General features: G+C 41.1%; 2 protein-coding genes across 2 annotated transcripts in view; both read left to right on the plus strand.

Moving 5' to 3' along the window:
• Positions 1–15,283, plus strand: part of MYO3B (myosin IIIB) — a 33,213-nt gene extending 17,930 nt beyond the window's left edge. Inside the window, exons 7-11 of the mRNA XM_073020250.1 lie at positions 4,320–4,418; positions 4,947–5,061; positions 12,847–12,973; positions 14,057–14,267; positions 15,250–15,283. Coding sequence (XP_072876351.1) covers positions 4,320–4,418; positions 4,947–5,061; positions 12,847–12,973; positions 14,057–14,267; positions 15,250–15,283 — 586 coding nt within the window. The remainder of the gene's footprint in view (positions 1–4,319; positions 4,419–4,946; positions 5,062–12,846; positions 12,974–14,056; positions 14,268–15,249) is intronic.
• The window catches only part of LOC140712578 (myosin-IIIb-like), a 75,060-nt gene continuing 65,849 nt past the window's right edge, over positions 15,088–24,298 (plus strand). The window contains exons 1-4 of the mRNA XM_073019802.1: positions 15,088–15,532; positions 16,791–16,944; positions 18,120–18,208; positions 20,192–20,321. Of these exons, the coding sequence (XP_072875903.1) occupies positions 15,401–15,532; positions 16,791–16,944; positions 18,120–18,208; positions 20,192–20,321 (505 nt within the window). The 5' untranslated portion in view covers positions 15,088–15,400. The remainder of the gene's footprint in view (positions 15,533–16,790; positions 16,945–18,119; positions 18,209–20,191; positions 20,322–24,298) is intronic.

The following is a 24,298-nucleotide window of genomic DNA, read 5'->3' on the forward strand; positions in this document are numbered from 1 at the left end:
CAAAGAATGATTTAAGCAAAGGATCAGTGGTAGATTTTAACCTAAAAGAAATTAATGGAAAGAGTACAAAGGGCTGGGGTGGGTGTGCTTTGGGGATGGGTATGCTTGTTTCTCCTGAGTTGGTTGTGTCAGGTAGAATTTAGCAGCATTGCAGACATTTTTTAAGACCCTGAGGCCCCTGCAAATTGAACTTGTTTGTTTAAAAAAAAAAAAAAAAGACACCAAGAATATTTCACACGTTAATTTTGTCCTTAGATTGAGGCAGAGAAAACAATTATTCTGTTTTTAAGGAAAGCATTTGGTAATAGAAATCAATAGCACAGACTTTGATCTGGGTTCAAATGCAGGTTCTGATACTCACTGTGTGACTTTGGGCATTTCACTGACCACCTCTGTGCCTCATCTGTGAAATGGAAATGCTACTAGTGCTGACCTCATGGGTTTGTTGTGAGGATTAGCATGTTCATTTATATAAAATTACTTAAAAGAATGCCTAGTGTGGTACATCCTATCAGAGTATTAGCTACTCTTCCTATTATACTAATATAACCACTAGTGTGGTACATGCTATCAGAGTGTTAGCTACTCTTCCTATTATAATAATAACTCTTCCTGGGGAACATCACACACTGAGGCGTATCGTGGGGTGGGGGGTCAGGGATCGGGGGAGGGATAGCATTAGGAGATATACCTAATGTAAATGACGAGTTAATGAGTGTAGCACACCTACATGGCACATGTATACATATGTAACAAACCTGCATGTTGTGCACATGTACCCTAGAACATAAAGTATAGTAAAAAATAATATCTTCCTATAATAATAATAGCTATTATAATTATTAATATTAGTAGCTATTATTATTATTGTCGGACACCAGAGCTTCTCAGGAGCATGGTTCCGCACTTCCATATTAATGCATTATTGAATCCCTGCTGTTTGCCAGTGCTGTGCTTTGTGTTGGCTTGTAAGAGTAAACTAAATACAAAAGATTCTTGTATTCACGGGGCTTGGAGTATGCGGTATACAAGGAAGGAGTAGGGGAGAATCACAGGCATTAAACAAGTAAACTGAAATGTAGAACAATTGTAATAAGCACCAGAAAGCAAAGTAGGTGCTATTAAGGTGAAACGAGAGGTGGGAAGGACACATAACCTAGTCTAGGGAGAAAGAAGGTCTACCTGTATGTGAGATCACAGGATCACTAGGAGTTAGGCAACAAGGTGGGGACCAGAGTAAGGAGGAAAAGTGGCAAAGATAAGACTGAGACCAAATCATGCAGAGCTTTGGAACCAGGATGAGGATTTCAAACTTTTTTCTAAGGGCGATAGGAAGCCACTGAACGTTTTCAAGCAGGGGAGTCACCAAACCCAACTTGCATTTTGAAATGATCACACTAGCTTCAATGGGGAATGGATTGGAGGAGATGCAAGGATTGTGTTGATATGATTAGGAGGCTGTTGCCAAATTCACGTGAGGGAGAACGCTGGCCTAGACTAAGGTGGTGGCAGTGGAGATGGAGAGAAGTTGAGGAGTCTGAAAGATACTGTGCAAGTAGAATTTACAGGAATTGTTCTGGGCTGAGAACCCAAGCATCTTCCTCTATCACGTACTTGCAGTTTCCTCACACAGTAGGGACTGGCATGAACATTAAACAAATGAAAGATAGAGTCAGAGTCATTTACACTTCCCTGTGGCTTTTTGATTAATTTTTATGAGGTCCCCTGCTTCTGTCTCCCCAGCTTAGGATCGTTTTAAAATTTAGGGAGCTACCTCTGACAGAATGGAAAGCATAGTGTTCTGTGTTCAAATGTAAAGTGGTCTTTTACCAAGATAGTGTGAGGAGAGTTCTCGGTCACTTAATGTGATATGTTGCTTGTTAATGTAAATATTCATATACCTTACTTTCCTCATATGCAACATGGGCATAATAATGTCAACCTCACAAGGCTCTTAGAAGAATTAAGTGAGATGAAGAGAAGATGGGGCCTGTGCCAGTCCTGGTCATCCAACTGTTGGGGTTCACCCCCTTCTGGGCACACTGTAGGGTTCCTGTGTGGCTGGGTGTGGTCACATAACTGGTTCTGGCAAGTGGGCATGTAACGGCAACCCTCCAGAGTCTGGCAAAGTGTAAGACGGGGACTTCTCTGCCAGCCACAGCTCATGAGTGACTGCAGTGAGCACAGCCCCACCGCTGACCTGCCATGGACAGGTACTCTGAGCAAGAACTAAACCTGTGTTGAGTTAAGCTACTAAGATCTTGGGGTGTTTATTACTATAACAAAACCTAGCCAATCTTGACAGATAAATGGATGGAAATCAAACTGAATTGATGCTAGCGATGGATGTCAGCAGGAAAAGCTTGGAAGAACTGAGAACTAGATGGTTCTGTAGAAAAACTGTAGGAAGGTAAGACTGAGATAGGTCAGCCAAAGCCTGCACATATAACAGAGGTTAAAGAACAAGTGACATTCATCTCAGGCCTTTCGGTTCCTGTCTCAGTGAAGGGTGCCACCATCACTAGATGCTCATGCTAGAAATCTAGGAGGCAGTCTCTAGGTTTCTTTCCCTCACCATCCTCATTCAGTCTATTAGGATGTTCTTTTGGTTGTTTCTCCAGAATATATATAATATTTAAGCTTACTCTTATTTTCCATCACCACTACCATTACCCTATCTGAGCTATTATGCTTTCTCACCGGGACCCCCTGACTGGTTTCCCTGTAGCGATCTTGGCTTCTTATAATGACACTCAGGGAACATGAATCCCTTTAGTCCTGTATCCCTGGCACCTGGCGCAGTGCCTACCATGACTGGCAATTAAGATGTTTATTCATTGAATAGTCATATTTTTCTATTTATATGTATATCCTATAACATCTTGTTGTACATCTTAAATATACACAATAAAATTTATTTAAAAAAAATAAAAATAGGGGCTGGGCACAGTGGCTCATGTCTGTAATCCCAGCACTTTGGGAGGCCAAGGCAGCCTGGGCAACATAGTGAGACTCTGTCTCTACAAACACAAAAACATAAGCGGGGGATGGTGGTGTGTGCCTATAGTCATGGCTACTTGGGAGGCTGAGGTGCAAGAATTGCTTGAGCTCAGAAATTTGAGGCTGCAGTGAGCTATGATCACACCACTGCACTCCAGCCTGGACAACAGAGTGAGACCCTGTCTCTTAACTAAATTTATTGGTTAAGTGAACAAGTGAGTGAGAAATGGCAAGTAGAGGCATCTAGAATACAGGGCAGGGATAAAGAATGTCACAGAAGAGCTTTGACAGGATAAACAATCAAAGGAAGATGAGGATACCCAGGAGAGGCTGAATAGAATGAGGGCCATGCCACAAAGGAGGATAAGGGGAGAAGAAAGACAAGATTTCTTTCCATGGAGCTAGGTTGACCAAAGAAAAGATTTGCCAAAATCCAAGGGTATCTGCAGAAGAGACTGTCCTCCTCCAGAGGAAAGAAGGGGATGTGGAGCAGTGCTTTTCAAACTCTCTGTGCTAAAGGACCAGTTTTTTTTTTTTTTTTTTAAATATCCAACCCATTTTGAACTAATACCTTTGTAAAACGCAATAAAAATTAATTATCAGAAAAATTATCATGCTCTTGGATGTCATGGCAATGTCACTTGCTATAAAATGTCTAGGCATGTACTTTCCAGTTCCTTCTCTTGTTATAAACTGACAGTTATCCACAGACTATGCTCAGAGCTGACAGCAGTCCACAGACTATGCTCAGAGTAGCACCTATCTGAAAGGACCCTGGCCAGGGTAGCCTAAAAGAGGTGGATGGCAGGAGACCAGACTAATGAATGACATTTTGAGTAGTATTTTTACGAATACCAGCTTGGGAGAGTGAAGACCTCAGTTCTGGACCAATCCTGCTCCCTAAGCTGCTGTGAGACTTGCAGGCCACTTCCTGTCTAGGGCTCCAGTAAAGTAGAGGATTTGGCTGATGTCTCTAAGCTGGACCTCACCGTCTCTGAAGCAACATGTGGTATAAACAGAAGGCAGTAGGCATTTGGGCTGCAATAGAAAGATTTCAACATATGCAACCTGAGCTGTTTCCTGTAAATGTCCCATTCTCTGAAACCTTTTGCTTGTAGGAAAGTGTGTTTAATAATGCAACATTATGACAATTACTATACTAATCCTATCACTGTTCTGTAAGTGGGATTTTTAATATTTAATTGCCTGAAAATACAAATTTGCCATGGGATAATTTTTTGCACAGAAAGAAAATGGTGTAAAATACTTGGGATGGGGAAGCCAGAATACATTATTACTAAAGTCTCTTTTTTTTTCAGGGGAGAGAAAAATTTTCACATATTTTACTATATTTATGCTGGTCTTCATCACCAAAAGAAGCTTTCTGACTTCAGACTTCCTGAGGAAAAACCTCCTAGGTAAGTGTCAGGGGGGTTGGTTGTTAATTTTTGATGAATGTCCAATTAGCAGTTAACAAACTTGGAAGTAAATGGAGCCGTTTTCCTAACTGGAAACCCAGTGTATTTAACTAAAGTGCCCAGGATGAGGTGGCAGGAACTATCTCACCATTTTCATTGTCTAGAAAGTTCAAAAACTCAACTGCACATGGTTTATTTTTTCTCAGCCATTTGCATCATTTGGCAAGCTGAAGTGAGAGGATCACTTGAAGCCTAGAGTTTGAGACCAGCCAGGGCAACATAGCGAGACCCTGTCTCACTACGTTTTTTTTTTTTTTTTTTAAAGTAGCTACTCAGGAGGCTGAGGTGGGAGGACTGCTTGAGCCTGGGAGGTCGAGGCTGCAGTGAGCTATGATCACACCAGTGTACTTCAGGCTGGGCAACAGAGTGAGATCCTATCTTTAAACAAACAACAGAAAAAAATGGAAATGCCTGCACCACTTTCCAAGTCAATGCTCATTCTGTTTGGTCATGCTGCCCTTCATTTAGGTACATAGCTGATGAAACTGGAAAGGTGATGCACGACATAACTTCCAAGGAGTCTTACAGAAGACAATTCGAAGCAATTCAGCATTGCTTCAGGATTATAGGGTTCACGAACAAAGTAAGTGATCAAGAGAGAAACTCAAGTGGCAATATTCTTATATGAATGTGAGTAAAGATGTGGATATTTCTCACTTGGGACAGGACACTTGCTTTCAAATGCCATGTTGGTCGTGTTATAAGGTCTTGCTACTCAAAGTGCGGTCCCAGGACCAGATACATTGTTATCACCTGAGAGCTTCTTAGAAATGCAGACCCTGAGGTCTATCCAGGGATGACTGAATCAGAATGTAACCATTTTAACAAGAAGCCCAGAGGAACATCAAACTAGGAGAGCACTGTTGTGAGGACCATGTGTTGATAAATTGTTATCATTGTCATCAATTCATTACACATGTAATAATAAACACCAAAACAATACTGTGGTTTGTTTTTGTTTTTGTTTTCTGATTTAGGGTTGTTCCAGCCATTAAAGTGAATGGGGGATAGGAGTACAGGAATATATAGATTATATCCAAGTCACAGAAATATATTTATGCAAGTAGCTCCTTAGGTAACAAGACAAATTAATTAAAATCCTTTCAACTTTCTTGCAGTTACTTCCTTCTCCATGGTACACAGTTGCACATTATTAACTATAGCTCTAAGTACTGTACTCCTTTTTTTTTTTTTTTTTTTTTTTTTTTGAGACAGAATGTTGCTCTGTCGCCCAGGCTGGAATACAGTGGTGGGATCTCAGCTCACTGCAACCTCTGCCTCCTGGGTTCAAGTGATTCTCCTGCTTCAGCCTCCTGAGTAGCTGGGATTACAGGTGCGTGCCACCACACCCGGCTAATTTTTGTATTTTTAGTAGAGACAGGGTTTCACCATGTTGGCCAAGCTGGTCTTGAACTCCTGACCTCAAGTGATTCTCCCGCCTCAGCCTCTCAAAGTGCTGGGATTACAGGCATGAGCCACCATGCCTGGCCAATACTGTACTACTCTTATCATCCTAGATACATCCTAGATACAGGCTGTTTGTATTAAATATATGCTAGGGGTGACAGACAATATTTATTACCCTGGGCTCAAATATTATCCTGTGATACATTATGTCATAGTTTCTGGGCTTCATGCCATCAATTTTGCAAAATATATAGATTCTTTTGCTTTTCCAACAAAGGGGGTGAATGATTAGGAAGTAGGTGAGAGTGTTAAATCTTAAGGGATTAGATTAAAAGACACTCCAGTTACCCTGGGATGGCCACTCCAGATAAAGGATTACTTCTGTGTAATGCAGTGTGATGGCTAGCCCTTCCCTCCCCTGCATGGTTGATTTTAGTCATAATAGCACCTTTTTTTTTCTGTCTAGCCAGCTGTTAATTTTCTCTGTCAGCCTCCCACAGACCTTAAACTGACAGACAGTGGAAAATCCCAAAGGTCAGATAAAAATATAAATATATCTTCCTTGGCTCCTTAGAGGGGAGCAATTAAACAGGTTCTAGCATTGTTAAAGGACCTTTGTGGTTATTAACTTATAGAACAGGCTTTTTTTAAATCAAAGATGCATCCCCAGAAGAGTTAAAGCATGGTAGGAATGACAGTGGAGCAATTTAAAGTCACCTGTGTCATGCCAAAGTATGCAGGGTCACATGTCCTTAAAAGGGTACAGGAACCATAGAGAAGTCAAGGTTAATAATCATTAATAGAGTTAATGTTTTGTTTTGAGTACAAATATAGAATACTGTGAAGAGATTGATCCTAGCTGAACCCATTTATGCCTAGTGTTCCATTATTGGAACGCTAACCATGTGGGAGTTATTTATACCCTACTGTTCAAGGTCATCACCAAGGTCTGATTGCAAAAATTCAAAAAATTGCAACCTCAGGCTTAGGTGGGTTAAAAGAAAGTATATAATGGTGCTGTTCTAATAACAGCAATGTACTGATAATAATAATAAAACAGATGCTATCTGTTTCAGGATAAACAACATTGAAAACTGTTAAAATCTGTTTTAGTACAACAACACTAAAGCATTAAAAACAGAAGAAATTTAGTATGTTAAGTATATATCCTTGAAGTAAGCCATCCCTAGCCTCTCTGGGAAAAAAGGTGCAATAGAAATAAATGAATGACTATATGAATAAACATGAAAAGAAAAACATGTAAAAGATGGTGAGCATTTTTAATTTGTGCTTGATCTGTACTGTTAAAAGAATAACCAGAATGTAATGGTGTCATGTGTGTATATTTTCACCATGTCCCACATTAATTCATACAGGAAATAAACCAATTTATATCAGCTGCAACCTTAGAAATGAAAGGAAGAAGCTGGATCTTATCTCTCTGACTCTGAATTCTGTAGTTCTATCTCTGCAGACAACCTGTTTTGCTGAGTTAACTCAGTTCACTTTATGTTTATAAATTCAAAGTAGTGTGACTAAATTCAGAAAGATCCAGCTGAATGTAGTCAGGAAACAGATGCCAAATGCTGATGTAACAGAACTTTCTCTTAGGTTTTTCTGGCAGACATTTCTAGATAAAGCTTAAATGAACTGGTCAATTCAATCAAAATTATGGTTCTTCTCCTTTCTTATAATGTCACTAGTTCCCTGCAGGAATCCCTTAATTTTTTCTCAAACCCTAAAAGCAAAATTATGAGTAGCAAACCTTCGTGTGGAGTCAGGAGCATGAATTTTAATTCTGGGACACCAGCCAAAGTATCTGAAAGAACACTTGACCCTGAGTTTATTGTAAAGAAATTGCCCTGGTGGAGGAGTCTTCCACTAATGATGATGACTCCTCATGGAGGGTTGGGGGATTATCCCTAAGACCTTATTGTGAAGATTGTGCTTTTCAACTCTTATTTCTGGAGCCAAACCATACAACATTATACTTGTCTTGCTGGTAGTAATTAACATATTCAATCAGTAGGGTTTTAGAGATGTTTCTATTTAATGCTACATGAAAACTTTTTGGGCAGATGATCTATGTGATGGTCAAAATTGGACGTACACTATAGATCCCCGTTGGAGAGGTTAGGGAGAAGCCTTTGAGATCGGCGCAAAATTTCTTCCCTTTCTTCAAAATAGATTATGAATTGAGAGAGTACTGCTCTGAAGGATTACATGTGAAAATATGACTTGGGAGTCTTGAGGATTTCTAATGTCTTGATGACAGACAATAGGATACCACTGGCTTTTAAGATGCCAGATGTTGTAGAGCCTCTGCAAAGGAGACCGAGAAGTGTTGGAACAGAGCCTGTAGCGAGGCCCTTCAGCTGGTCCTGATGCAGTGCTTAGGGAAGAATTGGTGAAAAACTGAAGAAACTTACAAAAAAGAAAGAAAGGAAAGGGAGACTGGGAAGGGAAGTAAATTCCTAGGGATATACCAGAGAAACAACTACCGGAGATGCTTATGAGCCAGGCCAAGGGGGATTTCCTTAGAGTAGCACCAGGCTAACAGAGAAAACTAAGTTTCCTCTCAACTTTTCAATTAGCCTCAACTCTGTCAAGAGAATATCTACATCAGTAAAAGAAGTGTCTTATGAGAAAAGATAAGAACATATCAGGTATCCTGCAGTGGGGCTTTGATGGAGAAACGCTCTTTCTTCCCCACTTTTGCTGATTGGTAGTGAAACAGTTTATACTCATCAACAATAAATTGAGAAACCCAGTTGGAAGACTTGGTCTTCTTGAGTGAAGCTATTCCACTTTATAATATAGACAGTTGGAAAGTGGTAGAAATGAAAAGAGATAGCAGCATAGCAAGAGTCTGCAGAAAAGGCAGAGATGCCAGGAAAAGCTCTGTAGCTGGAGATGAAGCAAGAGAAAATGGACAAGGTAAAGAAGGTGAAAAAACCTTCCCTGGCTCTCTGTGGGGAGACAATAAGAAAAATTTGATCGAAAAGGTTTAGGACGGGAAGAGTAATCCCACAGGTGGACATACAACTGATTGAATTTTGCCATGAGTGTATATGATGTTTTGACCTGAACGCAGAGGCTCCTAGATCAGAAAGGGAGAACTAATTAACCCAAGGTTAGGACTGATGGAGTCAAGTGGGTGGAATAGCCCAGAAATATAAACTCCTCGATAAGGTGAGCATTGGTTACCCCTCTGTAGTTCTCACTAAATCAAGGAAGGAGACCCAATCGATCATTAATTTCAGTGATTCACACAGTGTTTGAACCTAAATGTTTTTGCTCAGGGTCATAGATAGTTTTTCACTTTAAATGGTTGTCTAGGCACTATGCTGAAGAGGATATTGCCAGAGAAGCAACAGGGCAAGATGCTGGTTTCGAGGGTATAGCCTTTGACAGTCATTTTCTATAGTGATTATCCCAGTGGTGAAATGCCTGGAAGTCTTATTTTGGGAGGTTTCAGAGCTTGTACTGTAATACATGAAGAAAGAGAGAGAAAGAGAGAGTCTTTGTGTGATGCGTGTTTTAATTACAGGAAATACATTTATTTTTTCTAAGAGTACTGAGAGTTTCAGATAACCTCTTGAGATAACTGGGTATAGAAACAGCTGATGTAGAACTCACTGCAAGAGTCTCTGCTTTACCGCCAGGATCTGCCTCTGTGGGAAGTTGCTCAGTGTAGTGAGCAAGCCTCACACTGTATTGATCTAAGTAATGAGGTGCTGTCATGTTAAATCCAAGCAAGTCCCAGAAAACCTATTTAGTAGGTGTTCTCCTTAGCCACTCTTAAGTTGGGTGATTAAACAATGATTCTTAAAGTAAAAAACATGACATATTGCCTTTGATTTAGAAGTTGGAAGAGTAACATTTATCCATTGTAGAAGCCTAGTTTAAAATCTTCATTTGTCTTTGTAGCATTATCAGGTATCCAGCAGATGTCACTATTATAGTCTGTGTTCCTCTTTTTGGCTTTACTGAGTAATGTTTACAGGAAGTTGTAATCTGTGAGGCAATGCTTTATCAGTGGTCTAGTGACCGTTCCTATTCCTTTGCTGCTATGTAGAGTACTAAATCAAGTTACCTGCCTGAGTATTTTTGTGAAAGTACTTTTCTCTAAGCATAAAATGCAAATTTTTCCTATTTTGTTGTTTCACATATAGAAAATGTAAGTTTTTAAATAAGTAAATATACCCTTTAATTTTTTTTTACTATTAATGATACATATGTATTCAACTTTCAATATAAAAATAGAGCTTAGATAATCAGAACTGTTTTTACTCACATTTCTGACACCAAATATGTGGGGTTTTCTCCCTCATACCAACAAATTCTCTGGCACCAGCTGAGTGTCCTACAATTCACTCAATGCTGACACTGTCTATCAGATCCCACAAGCTAAGGGCTCAGTCCCACAAGACTACCCTGACTCCAGATACCTATACTCCTGTCTTCTGTACTTCTGACTGACTGACTATAAATTGAGAGTCCCCACAACTCCCTCCTCAGGTTTGATAATTTGCTAGAACAGTTTATAGAACTCAGGAAAACACTTTACTTACCATTACTGTTTTATTATAAAGGATACAACTCTGCCGGGCGCGGTGGCTTATGGCTGTAATACCAGCACTTTGGGAGGCTGAGGTGGGCAGATCACCTGAGGTCAGGAGTTCAAGACCAGCCTGACCAACATGGTGAAATGCTGTCTCTACTGAAAATACAAAACTTTAGCCGGGCATGGTGGCAGGTGCCTGTAATCCTAGCTACTCAGGAGGCTGAGGCAGGAGAATCGCATGAACCCGGGAGACAGAAGTTGTAGTGAGCCAAGATCACACCATTGCACTCCAGCCTGGGCAACAAAAGCAAAACTCCATCTCAAAAAAAAAAAAAAAAGGATACAACTAAAGAATAGTCACAAAGAAATGGAAAAAATGCATAGGGCAAGGTGTGTGGGAAGTAATATAGAGCTTCCATTTCCTCTGAGCACATTACTTTCCCAGCACCCATGTGTTCACCAACCTGAAAACTCTCCGAATCTCATCACTTAGAGGATTTTGTGGAGGTTCCATTACATTCACATGATTGGTTAATCATTGGCCATTGGGAATTAACTCAATGTCTAATCCCTCTGTGCTCCCAGAGACTGGGCTGAGGAAGACCCAAGAGTTCGAACTCTCTAATCACATGATTGGTTCCTCTGGCAACCAGCTCTCCATCCTAAAGCTAACTAGAGGTCCACCAAGAGTCACCTGCTTAGTATAAACTCAGGTATGGTTGAGACGGGCTTGTTGTAAATAACAAAAGACTCCTAACATTCCTATCACTCACTGTCAAGGGTTTTAGATGATTTTGTGCCAGCAACTGGGGGCAAAGAACAAATACAATTGTCCCTCGGTACATGTGATGGATTAGTTCCAGGAGCCTCCAATTCATGTACCAAAATCCAAGCATACTCGAGTCCTTCAGTCAGCCCTGCAGAACCCACATATATGAAAAGTCAGCTCTCTGTATATGTGGGTTTCACATCTTGTGAATACTGTATTTTTGATCCATGTTTGGTTGAAAAATATCTGTGTATAGGAGGACCTGTGCAGTTCCAACCTGTATTGTTCAAAAGTCAATTGTTGGCCAGGCGCGGTGGCTCATGCCTGTAATCCCAGCACGTTGGGAGGCCAAGGCAGGTGGATCACCTGAAGTCAGGAGTTCGAGACCAGCCTGACCAACATGAAGAAACCCCATCTCTACTAAAACTAAAAAATTAATTGGGCATGGTGGCACATGCCTGTAATCCCAGCTACTCAGGAGGCTGAGGCAGGAGAATCACTTGAACCTGGGAGGCAGAGGTTGCGGTGAGCCAAGGTAGCGCTATTGCACTCCAGTCTGGGCAACAAGAGCGAAACTCCATCTCAAAAAAACAAAACAACAAAAAACAAAACAAAACAAAAAAAACAAAAGTCAATTGTTGGCCGGGCATGGTGGCTCACACCTGGAATCTCAGCACTTTGGGAGGCTGAGGTGGGTGGATCACCTGAGGTCAGGAGTTCAAGACCAGCCTGGCCAACATGGTGAAACTCCGTCTCTACTAAAAAATACCAAAAAGAGCTGGGTGTGGTGGTGCGTGTCTATAATCCCAGCTACCCGGGAGGCTGAGGCAGGAGAATCGCTTGAACCTGGGAGGCAGGAGTTGCAGTGAGCCGAGATTACGCCACTGCACTCCAGCCTGAGTGACAGAGTGAGACTCTATCTCAAAAAAAGGTTAATTATATATATTTCTTGTTATATAAAAATATAATTTCATATACAATTATCACAGATAATTTCTAGTGACTCTCAAAATATTTCCTGACTTCATAACTATATAGTCCATCATTTAACTTTAAAATATTCTAGGAGCCATGAATGAATGTCTTCCCAACTGCTTCATAAAAGCGATATTCCAAAGAGGTTAAGGAAACAGCTCCGCTCTTGAACAAAAGATCATACCTGAATTTGGGAGCTGGTATTAGTTAGGGTAAAAGGCTAAAAGTGGCTTAAAGAACAAAGAAGATTAGTTATCTCTTATAACTGTTTCCAGATAAGAGGTTCAGGTTGCAGACCAACTCCCTTTATGCAATTGTTGGTCTAAGGCATCCTCATCAGTGGCATGGTTAAGGCTGGGTTGCTGGGAGTTCCAGCCAGCAATAATGAGAAGGAAAGTATAGAGGAGGTATGCTCATGCCTATAAGGCCTGGGCCCAGAAGTAACCCACATCATTCTGCTTGCTTCGTTGTTAAAATGTGGTTATATGATGACCTCTAACTGCAAAGGAGTTTGGGAAATTTGACTGTGTGTCCAGGAAAAGAGGGAGAATGGACTTTGGTAAACAACTAGTAGTTTCCACTACAGGTCTAGTGGTTCATTAGTTTGATTGGCAATGACCTTCATATATGGTTCTTGATGTCCTTTTCAGGAGGTGCACTCAGTGTACAGAATTTTGGCTGGAATTTTGAATATTGGGAACATTGAGTTTGCAGCTATTTCCTCTCAACATCAGACTGATAAAAGTGAGGTGCCCAATGCTGAAGCTTTGCAAAATGGTAATTATTTGATATTTGTGGGCTGTGTTGTTGCCAAAGCACATGCTTCTTTAGGCTCTGTAAAATATAATGCAGCATTTGCTAGTCCTTTTTTTTTTTTTTTTTTTTTTGAGATGGAGTCTCGCTCTGTCACCCAGGTTGGAGTGCAGTGGTGCGATCTCCGCTCACTGCAACCTCTGCCTCCTGGGTTCAAGCATTTCTTTGCCTCAGCCTCCAGAGCAGCTGGGATTACAGGCACCTGCCACCACGCCTGGCTAATTTTTGTATTTTTAGTAGAGACGGGGTTTCACTATCTTGGCCAGGCTGGTCTTGAACTCCTGACCTCATGATCCACCCCCCCCCCCATCGGCCTCCCAAAGTGTTGGGATTCGCCCAGCCTGCTGCTCCTTCTAAGGGCTCTGGATGTTTTCATGAACTAGTATTTCCCCAAGGATGTCCTGTGGAACACCAGTGTTCCTTCCATAAGCTGCAAGAGTTCTGTAGAAAAGAATTTCATGGCAGGTAATTTTGGGTATTGGTTTTTAACCTTAGTTGTTTTTGAAAAAATCATCGACAAACTGAAAAAAATACAGGAGGTTGGGCCCATTCTGAATCCACTATATCAGCATATACAGGAGAAGAAAGAAGGCACCTGTTTATTTTTAAAGTTCCACAGGTAATTATGGTGGCACAAAGAGTGAGAATCCTCAATTATGAAAAACAAACAAACTGATTTAAATAAAGTAAAAACCTTTTTTGTGTTAAACTGTAGGACATTATAGGGCCTTTAATATAAGAGTATATTTTGTGACTGTCTAAGGGTAAAATACAGTCTGCAGCTATTTCCCCAACTTATTTGGCAAAAGACCACCTCCTCTTCCTTTTTTTTTTCATCAAGCATCTATAAAGTAAGAGCTTTCAGAACAGTTTGGGAGATACTGTGTCAGTCTGGAAACTTCTTGGGGTTAGGGACCTAGCCTGTTTATCTTTGAGTGAAAAGTACCAAAATGGAGTCTGGCACAGAGTGGATGCTGAATAAATGCTGACAGACTGAATGAACGAAGGTCTGGCTACATTCTGTGTTATCCTTACTCTTTGTTTCAGCTGCCTCTGTTCTGTGCATCAGCCCCGAAGAGCTCCAGGAGGCCCTCACCTCCCACTGTGTGGTCACCCGGGGCGAGACCATCATCCGTGCCAATACCGTGGACAGGGCTGCGGACGTTCGAGACGCCATGTCCAAAGCCCTGTATGGGAGGCTCTTCAGCTGGATTGTGAATCGCATTAATACACTCCTGCAGCCAGACAAAAACATATGGCAAGTTCCTCGAAGAGCAGAGGGCTCAGGAGAGCTGCCATTGACCCCGCCGTCCCTTAGAGTTTGCAAAAGGAAGCATTCGGTCCTCTCTGGGATTTTCTTTCTTTTTTTTGTGGAGTCAGAGTATCACTCTGTCGCCCAGGCCGGAGTGCAGTGGCAAGATCTCCGCTCGCTGCAACCTCCACCTCCGGGGTTCAAGCGATTCAACTGCCTCCGCCTCTCGAGTAGCTGGGATTACAGGCGCGTGCCACCACGCCCGGCTAATTTAGGCCTTCTCTTTTAGAAGACATAATGAGATCCAGGAGAGTTGAAGCGTTTGTACCCGAGAGGCAAATGACTGAAGGAGCCACTAAAGTGTAGTATTTGAGAGAACAGTCTTGGCTGGGAGCTGGACAAACTGGGTTCGCACCCCAACCCTACAACTTAACCCATTTATGCCTGAGGTGGCAATTTTTTGAATTTTTTCAATCAGACCTTGGCGATGACCTTGAGCAGTAGGATGTGAATAACTCCCATATGCTTGGCATTCCAATAATGGTTTTAATCAGCTTCATGTTCTAAGTCAGTTTTCTCACCTGTAAAATGAGGATAATAATATCCTCTTCATAGTGTTGTTTTTAGAATCAGAGACATTTTATGAAAAATTTTAAAAGCACACTATCTTACGTTATTATTCCTACTTCTTCGACTACTTTTCCTTGCTCTTCCCTAAACATAGTGGTTTTCCATATTGTGGAGGAATTCACCACATCCAATTCTGAAGAGTACTCTTCCCGTTACCTTTGGGGGTAGATAGGTGGGAGAATAAACAAACAACAGCTTCAACCCCTTCAAACAAAAGGACTTTTAAACATCTATTTTATATATGGAGTTCCTGAGTAAGATTCTAAAGGATTCTACTGCTTTAAAAAAAGAAGTTGGAAATACTGTTGAAAGTCCGAAAGAACAAATAGTTTAAGATACAAACTGCTTCTTTTCTTAGGGGTGGCAGGATGCTGCTTTCCATGAGTGGCTGAATTGGGTACTTGAGTTGATAAACACTTGGGCACATATATTCTCATCATCTTGAGTTGGGTGTTTCCTCCTCTAAATAGTTTTGTTCTTCTCTCTCACGCAGTAGTGCAGAAGATGGGATGAATGTGGGGATCCTGGATATCTTTGGATTCGAGAATTTTCAGAGAAATTCATTTGAGCAGCTCTGCATAAACATCGCCAATGAACAAATCCAGTACTATTTCAATCAGCATGTTTTTGCTCTTGAGCAGGTAATAGTGAACTCTGAGGTAACTAAACTTGATAGGGAAAAGGTGTCTCCAAGCTGCCCACAATTTGTAGCAGAAACCCTGTAGACTCTTACAGGCAAAAGACCCTAGAGAGAAAATAGGGTAAGGCAGTCCTGGCTAAATAGTCTAAATTTATCTGAAAAAGGTCTTGATTTCTGTGGAAAGGTATATTTCCTCACTTGAGTGGAACTGGTGACAAGTCGCTCATTTAAACCTTGCATCAAAACTCTTTTGTGCATATTGCTCAAAATGCTGTATCTCTTCTACTTTATTTAACTAAAAATATTTATGGTTGTGTTCAAAATGACACAGATGACCTGGAATTCGGGACATAGGTTCTTGACTGCTACACTAGCCCTCCCTATCCCCTATCTGCTATGTACCAGATCCCTCGGTAACTGGAGAGGTATCTCCAGAGAGGAGTAAGATGTGTTCTTGGTTTTCTAGAAATGGAAATTGTCCCTCTGTGAGTTTAATAATAAATTGTGAAGACAGAGTGAGAAACTAGTGGACCTAAGGGATGGAGATCTTTTCCTGGGGCAGCAGCTTACATAGCAGTCTGCTCAGCCCCGACTTTTACTTAAACCCTAAGACTCTCTTCTGTATGAAGTAGTTGCAATAATGAAACATTCTGGCTAAGCCTCTTGGATGCAGGGATAATTGTTTTAATGCAGGCATGAGGACACACAAACTAAACTGTGTTTAGATACACACAAAGACATTTAGTGAAAATACCAGCATTGCTTTTATCTCTGAAGCTGGATAAATCTGTATAGCACTCCTCTCCCATCCACTCTTGTTTCGGCCCAGGTTCCTTCCACTTATTTCCCTGGCAATCTGGAGTTTTTCTAGTTTTCCAACCCTACATGATTCCTTTATAGAATTCCTTGCAGAAGAGAATTCTGTTTTCTTGGTTTAAACCACATTTCTCACTAAAATAATTTTTTTTTCAGCTTTACTTCCTTGTACATTAGTTTCTAAATGATAAGTTACCAAGTCCACGTTTGGCAGAGAGATTTTACTAGGTTTAGCTGCCTGCCAGAGGCCACTTGTAAGTCAGATTTAAATGCACAGCTTTAATGGTGTTATATGCAGAAGATTCCTTTACTATACGTGTAAAACATATCCTGCTTTCCGCATGCATTCAGTGTTGCTAGACCCAGAAAGTCCATGTCAAAGTATCCTGGTGGTACCAAGGCTGGTTTTGGGCTGGAGAGAATCACAATCCATTTCCCTCCAGATGGAATATCAGAATGAAGGCATTGATGCTATACCTGTGGAATATGAGGACAACCGCCCGCTCTTGGACATGTTCCTCCAGAAACCCCTGGGACTACTTGCACTTTTGGATGAGGAAAGTCGGTTTCCCCAAGCAACTGACCAGACCCTGGTTGGTAGGTACCTTCTGAGAAAAAGGCATATACATTTAGAGCAAAACTTGGTTTGTGTCATCAATTGAGTGTACTTTAATGAATTTACCTTACATATTTTGTCTATGTGGTGGGTTGTAAGAATATAGGCCTTCTTTTTCATTGAATTGAAATGTAGTCATAGAATTTGAATCTTAAAGCAAATCCATCATTATTCCTAACCCTTCCCACTTTCCTATTCCTGCCAACATGATTAGCATTACCCCATGTTGATTTCATTTTTACGCCTTCCTCTCTCTTCTTTCTTATAGCCAATGTTTGCTTCCCATCCTTTGTGTGCCCCTCTCTCATGTCTTCCCCTGGACTCCCATCCACTTCTAATCTGATTTCGTGTAGAAGCCCTTTCCAGTCTGCTTGGCTTCCAGGCTCCTACCTTCCCCATCTACCCTGGACATCGCAGCTAGTTTAGTCTTTCTAAAGCCACCTTCTCATTAGGTTGCTGTTATCTTCGGGATGAATACAGGGCACCTCCTTCTGACGTCAAAGGCCCTCTATTCTGTACCCTATTCCTCTTGAATCTTCAGTGTTTTTCACAACCTTTCTTCCTCACTTAGATTGTGAGGTGCTTGGGGCAATGAAGCCTCAGTCTTTACGTGCTTTTAGCGCTTAACAGTTTCTCACACCTAGTAGGCTTTCAACCACAATAGCAAAGATTGTGTGTTAAAGGAGGAATAAAAAGTTTCAAGCCTTTTCCCCAGAGGGAAAATTGATTTGTGAAAGAGATTCACTTTTATGAGTTGAAATTATAACCCTCAGTGGCTTTCTTTTCTATATAACATTGTCACAATTTGCCCAGATGAGTTTAAACCAGGGTCATCTGCCTTCCGTGGGATACCTTTATGGTTCTAAAACTAACTGGCAGGGCCTCTGGTGTCATCAATGTCCATGCTAGGAGTTCTTAGAAATAGCAGGAGAACATACGACCTTAGAGCGTAGGCTGACACTAAAGACAACGCTACACAGCTAAGCAAGGATATGATAAATGCCCATCATATCGGTGATCTTTCTCCACCCTTGTTAATATCAAGGCCTTATTCTGAAAGCCGTTATTCTGAGTCACTCATGGCTCAAGGAACAAGTTTTTGTTTGAAAGAGGGAATAATTCATATTGTAACTCTCCAACATAAAAATCCACACAGATAAATTTGAAGATAATCTACGGTGCAAATACTTCTGGAGGCCCAAAGGAGTGGAGCTGTGCTTTGGCATTCAGCATTATGCTGGAAAGGTGAGGCCAGTGTGACAGTTATTAGACCTGAATTTGACAAAGGGTAAGTGTCTGTATTACCCTGTCTGTGCTGCTCATGAAATTGCTTACAGATTTCTTTCCCCTTTTAATTCTTCCTAAATACCTAATCATAATTCTCAAAGTTTCTCAGTGGTGCCACTCACAGAAAGTTGCCTCTGGCATAGAAGCAATTTCTTACTGGGGTGGCCCACAGAGTTGCCATCTGCTTCTCACCTGAGGTTTGGCCTAGAACTGACAGCTCTCCAGAGAGAAAACATATTACAGCTTTTTGCGGTGTTTAGTGGTAAATGTTCACATTCTAAAGTCATTTGGAGACATGTAGGTAATGGAGGAAGGTTAATATCACAGTGCGACTCAATTTTTAGTACTTTAATCATATGTCTAAGGGCCCCAAAATGTCCAGATGAAAAGAAAAAAATCCACATTATTATCCAGATGTTAAGCTTTTACAACTTAACTGAAATTTCTACTTTTCATACATTATGCCTCAGTCGGAATTTCAAGTTCCTGAAGCAGATTAGTGACTGATTCAGGAAATTCCCTATCTTATAACCACAAGCTCCTTGCTTATGTTACTCCCAAAGGAGCCATTTGAATTATGGCTGATTCGTTCCTCTGGGGTCTGATGAGCTGTAGGTCCAGAAAATTGGAAGGAGTTCAATAAAAGGCATTTTTGATTATTTGATTGATTTAAGATGTATTGAAATTGTCTTTCATATTCACATCAGGCCGTTGTAACTGATTTTCCTGACTGGATGTTGGGAAATTCTAGTACAAGGGAAGGGGATTGTTTTTCTCTCCAAATAGTACTTTATGGTGTCTATTTTGGATCTTTGTTAGAAATTGCAATTCCATTTTTTACCTACCTCAGCATATTAGTGTCCTCTTCAGAGTCTGAAATACCGGCATCTACCCTGATTCCCCTCCCCATTCCTCTTTTCTGCCTCCCATTCCTGTCCTCCTCTTCTCACCTCTGTCTGTCCTTTTATACCTATGTCCTACCCACCCCTCTTCTTGACTCTTTCTTATTCTTTTCCTTTCTTGATTTTAGGGAAAAAAACTTTTTTTTTTTTTCCTGGTCTCTGTCCTTTGCTGCATCCATTTGCCATTCAAAGCTTATTTGTAGAGAAGGAATTCTCTGAGGGTGTTCCTTACAATTTATATGAACTAGATCCCCTCTGTTCTGAGAACCAAGAACTACTCAGCATCCTTGAGTGATCACTCAGATCGCATGAGGACCTAGGGAGACAGTGAGAGTACTTAGAGCAGTTGTGAGCATAGAGGCAGACTGCCTGAGTTTGATACCTACCTACCACCTGTGAAATGTGTGACCAGGAGCACACTCCTCAGCCTCTTCCTAAGTCTCTGCCTGTCTTCCAGTAAAATGGAGATCATAACAGTGTTTAGCTCATAAGATGGATGCTTTGCACATGGTATCTAATATATTTTAATAATTATTCTGATGTGATTTATCTTCAAAAAGCAACTAGACAGGCCAGTGCGGTGGCTCACGCCTGTAATCCCAGCACTTTAGGAGGCCGAGGCAGGTGGGTCATGAGGTCAGGAGGTCAAGACCATCCTGGCTAGGACAGTGAAACCCCATCTCTGCTAAAAATACAAAAAATTAGCTGGGCATGATGGCACATACCTGTGGTCCCAGCTACTCAGGAGGCTGAGGCAGGAGAATGGCGTGAACCCGGGAGGCAGAGGTTGAAGTAAGCCGAGATCATGCCACTGCACTCCAGCCTGGGCAACAGAGTGAGACTCCGTCTCAAAAAAAAAAAAAAAAAAAAAAAAAAATCCTAATTTTTCCCTTTATCTGGTGCTGTGCATATAAAAGCGTGGCTATGTCAAGATTAGTTCTATATAGAGGTCAGTTAATGACTGGCTAGACAATTTGCCAGAGTCACCAATGATGGACAGCTGACTTGGCTAATTTGCCATTTGCTATTCATGTTACAGGTATTATATGATGCTTCTGGGGTTCTTGAGAAGAATAGAGACACTCTCCCTGCTGATGTGGTTGTGGTCCTGAGAACGTCAGAAAACAAGCTTCTTCAGCAGCTCTTCTCAATCCCTCTGACCAAAACAGGTACCTGGGAACCCTCTGATAGCCCTTGTCCTAAAGCTTTTGCAAGACCAGGTGGAATTTTTCAGTTAGTGTCTGAATACTGCCAGGGCTGCACCACTAACATTGAACTTCTTTAAGCAGAAGTAAAGGTCTAAATTCAAGAAAAGGAAAGTGATTGTTTCTTTTGTGATTTAATTATGCAGCATCAGTGTGTACACAGACATGTGTGCATGTACACATCAACATACATACACTATCCATAACATGAACTCTTAGACTTTCTCATCCTTCTTTTCATTCTTCCCTTTATAAAGCCATATGATATCATTAATTCATGCTAGGATAGTCTCAGTTTACCAAGACTTATCAGGAAGATTATTTCTATTTGTGTGTGATTCCAAGTGAAAGGAGTGTGCCGAATCAGAGGTCAGGGGATCCTCAAAGTTCGCCTTGGTCCAATTTCTACCCAGTTATGACCCCACTCTACCTCTCTCCTAACCAACTTGGAACGGGTCCTTCACTGGCCTATGTATGTGGCCTTCGCCTACTTACCGTTACCTTCTCTTTAGCTGCTGTCAGTCCTCATGCCAAAAAAGCAGGAAACTAGGGCCAAAGAACAGAACTTCCAGGTCTTAACTCTTTTTCCAAATGGATTCTAATGGAGTCAGCCTTTTAGAATGTACCTGGGATTCTGCTGCTTTTAGCTGGGTGGCCAACTCAGCCTTCTCACAGCTCTACTCTCAAGGGCTTTGTGTTTTTTAGGCTAGGTCTGGAAATAGCAGTGGGCATGCTTTTAAGAAAAAAATGAAGAGAAACCTCTTTATCACTGTTCATTGTTCACTATTTCCTCTTCTTTTCTTCCCACATCCCTCTTAACTGGTTGCCAGATCTGATTTTTAGCAACTTGCAGAGGAATGAAAAGCCTGGCTAAGAAAAAAAAAAAAAGCCACAGTCTACAGCCTTTGCTTCATCTTAACTTGGAAGGAAAATTGAAATCCGGCTGTTTCTTCAGACATGCTCCTGTAAACAGAACTAGTAGCAGTGCCCATCAGAAGCCTGCCCTCCAGCTTCCATTCCATGCCTTCCTTAGGGCAGCCAGGATTTAATTCAGTATGGACTCCCGGGAGCTCGGGGCAGGTGTGGAAAGGGCTGGCTGGTGTTTCCTTACCAGAGACCCAGGGATGTAGATTCCTCATCAGGCGACTTCAGCACAGAGGTGAAGAGACAACCGTTATTGATAGAGGACATGCTATCTGGGAGAAAAATCTATCCAAATAACTCTTCAGCTGGCATTTACATCCTCCCACAAATATTAATAACGGCTTGTCAAATCTGTTCACAACTTTGGAATTTCCGATTTTTCAACCTTTGGCAAAATAAAAACCATTTAACAGCTTGGACCACTAGGTGGCGCTATGCAGAAAGTAAAGCCCTGCAGCGAGTCTCTTCTCCCTTGATTCACCCAACTGTGGGAGGAACAGGAACAAAGAGATAACCTCCGCTGCTGCTGCTGTTTCACTCCCTCCCGAAGAGCTTTCCTCTTGTCTTGTAACTGTTAATGAATCTTGTTTTGAAACTACACTCCACACCACTTGATAGAAACACAAGTGAAGAATAAGACTAGAAACAAACGTGATATCCCAATAGGCTTCCCAGTATTCCTGAGCTTTATATATGCATAGTAATTTCCTTTGAGATCCTAAGCTTGAGTATAGCTTAGGATTCTCCGCATTTTGAGTATAACTAAGAAGCCACAAACATCAACACTTACAAGCATGATTCTGTTGTCTTTTGCCGGAATTATTTATGTAGGAATGAATTCAATCAACAAACGTTTATAGAACAGCTTCTAGTAATAAGGTACTTTTTAGGCAGTGAGGGAAATACAGCAGTAAAGGGAATATGGCTTTGCCATACACCAACTAGAATTTTGTTTTACCTTCATTTTCTATATAGAATTTTCTGTACAGAATTGGGCGCTAATTTATCTCTTTATGACAATAGTTGCCCTCAAACCTCAATTCTAACATGATTGTGCATCCTGTGTTGAATGTCAGAATATTACTTTTCTAAATTTTAAAACACTCATAATCTATATTTTTGGGCGCTATTATGTTACAGCTTTTGAAGATGGGAAACCTCACAGGACAGAAATAAGTTATGCTGTTCATTGCCAATGCTTGTTTCAGGCATGTCCCTCTCGTGAAGGGGAAAGTGCCTACACATCTTGACATTCCCACTAGAAGCAAGATCCCACACCATCCTGGCACTTTGGAAAAGAATATACTAATATTTTCAATACATAAGAAAGCATTTTCTTGTCATTTTTATTTTTCCTTTCTTCAATTGTTTTATCAAAATTAAATGGAGCACTAGTTCAGAAACATAGATATTATGGGCAATTACTTCACAAACCCCTTTGAGGAATGAACTACAGGGAGGAAGGAAAAAGATCAAAGTTGAGGCCAGACACGGTGGCTCACACCTGTAATCCCAGTACTTTGGGAGGCTGAGGCAGGTGGATCACAAAGTCAGGAGTTCGAGACCAGCCTGGCCAACATAGTGAAACCCCATCTCTACTAAAAATACAAAAAATTAGCTGGGTGTGGTGGTGGGCACCTGTAATCCCAGCTACTAGGGAGGCTGAGGCAGGAGAATTGCTTGAACCTGGGAGGCAGAGGTTGTGGTGAGCTGAGATCATGCCATTGCACTCCAGCCTGGGCAATGGTACAAGACTCTATCTCAAAAAAAAAAAAAAAAAAAAAGATCAAAGTTGGGAAGCCTTGGAGGCAATTAGCCCAAAATGTAAAAGGAGGTCCAGTGCTGGACTCCTCAATTTTGAAAGAGGAAAGGACGTTTGTTAGAAAGACTCCTAAGAGATGTGGGCAGTGGTCTGGCTCCTGATCTTAATGGTAGTTACATTATATTTATTGTGTGGATGCTTGCATTATATTTATTATGCTGTACATTTATGTTTTTCATACTTTGTGTGCATTCTGTGTCACAGTAATGTTGGGGTTTTTTTTTCTCCAAAAGATAGAGAAGACCCCTTAAAATGCAAATAAAAAAAAAAAGCTTGACGTAGTAGCACATGGCTAGAGTCCCAGCTACTCAGGATGCTGAGGCAGGAGGATCACTTGAGCCCAGGAGTGCAAGGCCAGTCTGGGCAACACAGCGACACCCCCATCTCTGAAAAAAAATTAAAATTGTTTAAATGCAAAGAAAAACTTTAATTTCTTTATCAAAGGATTCCTGACAGTTAAGTTGAGGTTTTCTGGTAGCTAGATTGTCACTGTCCTTTGCTTTCAAAAGAGCCCCAGGATCACTTTCCTATTCCTTCAAGTTGCCTCCTCTCTGGGCTGCTGGGCAGGTAACAGTCCTTCATTAGTATATATCAAAAACAGTATAGTCACACATAGCTTCATGATGGGGATGCATTCTGAGAAATGCATTGTTAGTTGATTTCATCGTTGTACAACCATAGAGTTCTTACACAAACCTAAATGATACAGCCTATGATACACCTAGGCTATATGTTGTAGTCTACTGTTTTGGGACTGTAAACGTGTACAGTATGTTACTGTACTGAATGTTGTAGTTAATTGGAAGACAATGCCAAGTATTTGTGTATCTAAACGTATCTAAACATAGAAAAAGTACAGCACAACTATGGTATAATAATGTTATGGGACCACCAGTTTATATGCAGTCCATTATTGACCAAAATGTACATGGCACATGACACTACTGGGGCTTGATTTAATTTCTTATCAAGGTTGAGAGGATCAACCTATGTGTTTATATGTGCAATCGTAATATAAAATCATAGATAGTAATCCAGTTGGCATTTTCTTGTTTCCAGCTCCCATTTTCCAGAGTTCTGAAGAGATTAAAAACCATGAGGAGTAGAATAATGAGGCCCAAGGTCACCAGGAGACAGGGCTTCTCCCAGGTTTCTGCAGCCCCCTTCTGCTGACACCCGGTTGCATCTGGTTGTG

This window comes from Chlorocebus sabaeus, chromosome 10 (genome assembly GCF_047675955.1).
Source record: "Chlorocebus sabaeus isolate Y175 chromosome 10, mChlSab1.0.hap1, whole genome shotgun sequence".
Taxonomy (NCBI): domain Eukaryota; kingdom Metazoa; phylum Chordata; class Mammalia; order Primates; family Cercopithecidae; genus Chlorocebus; species Chlorocebus sabaeus.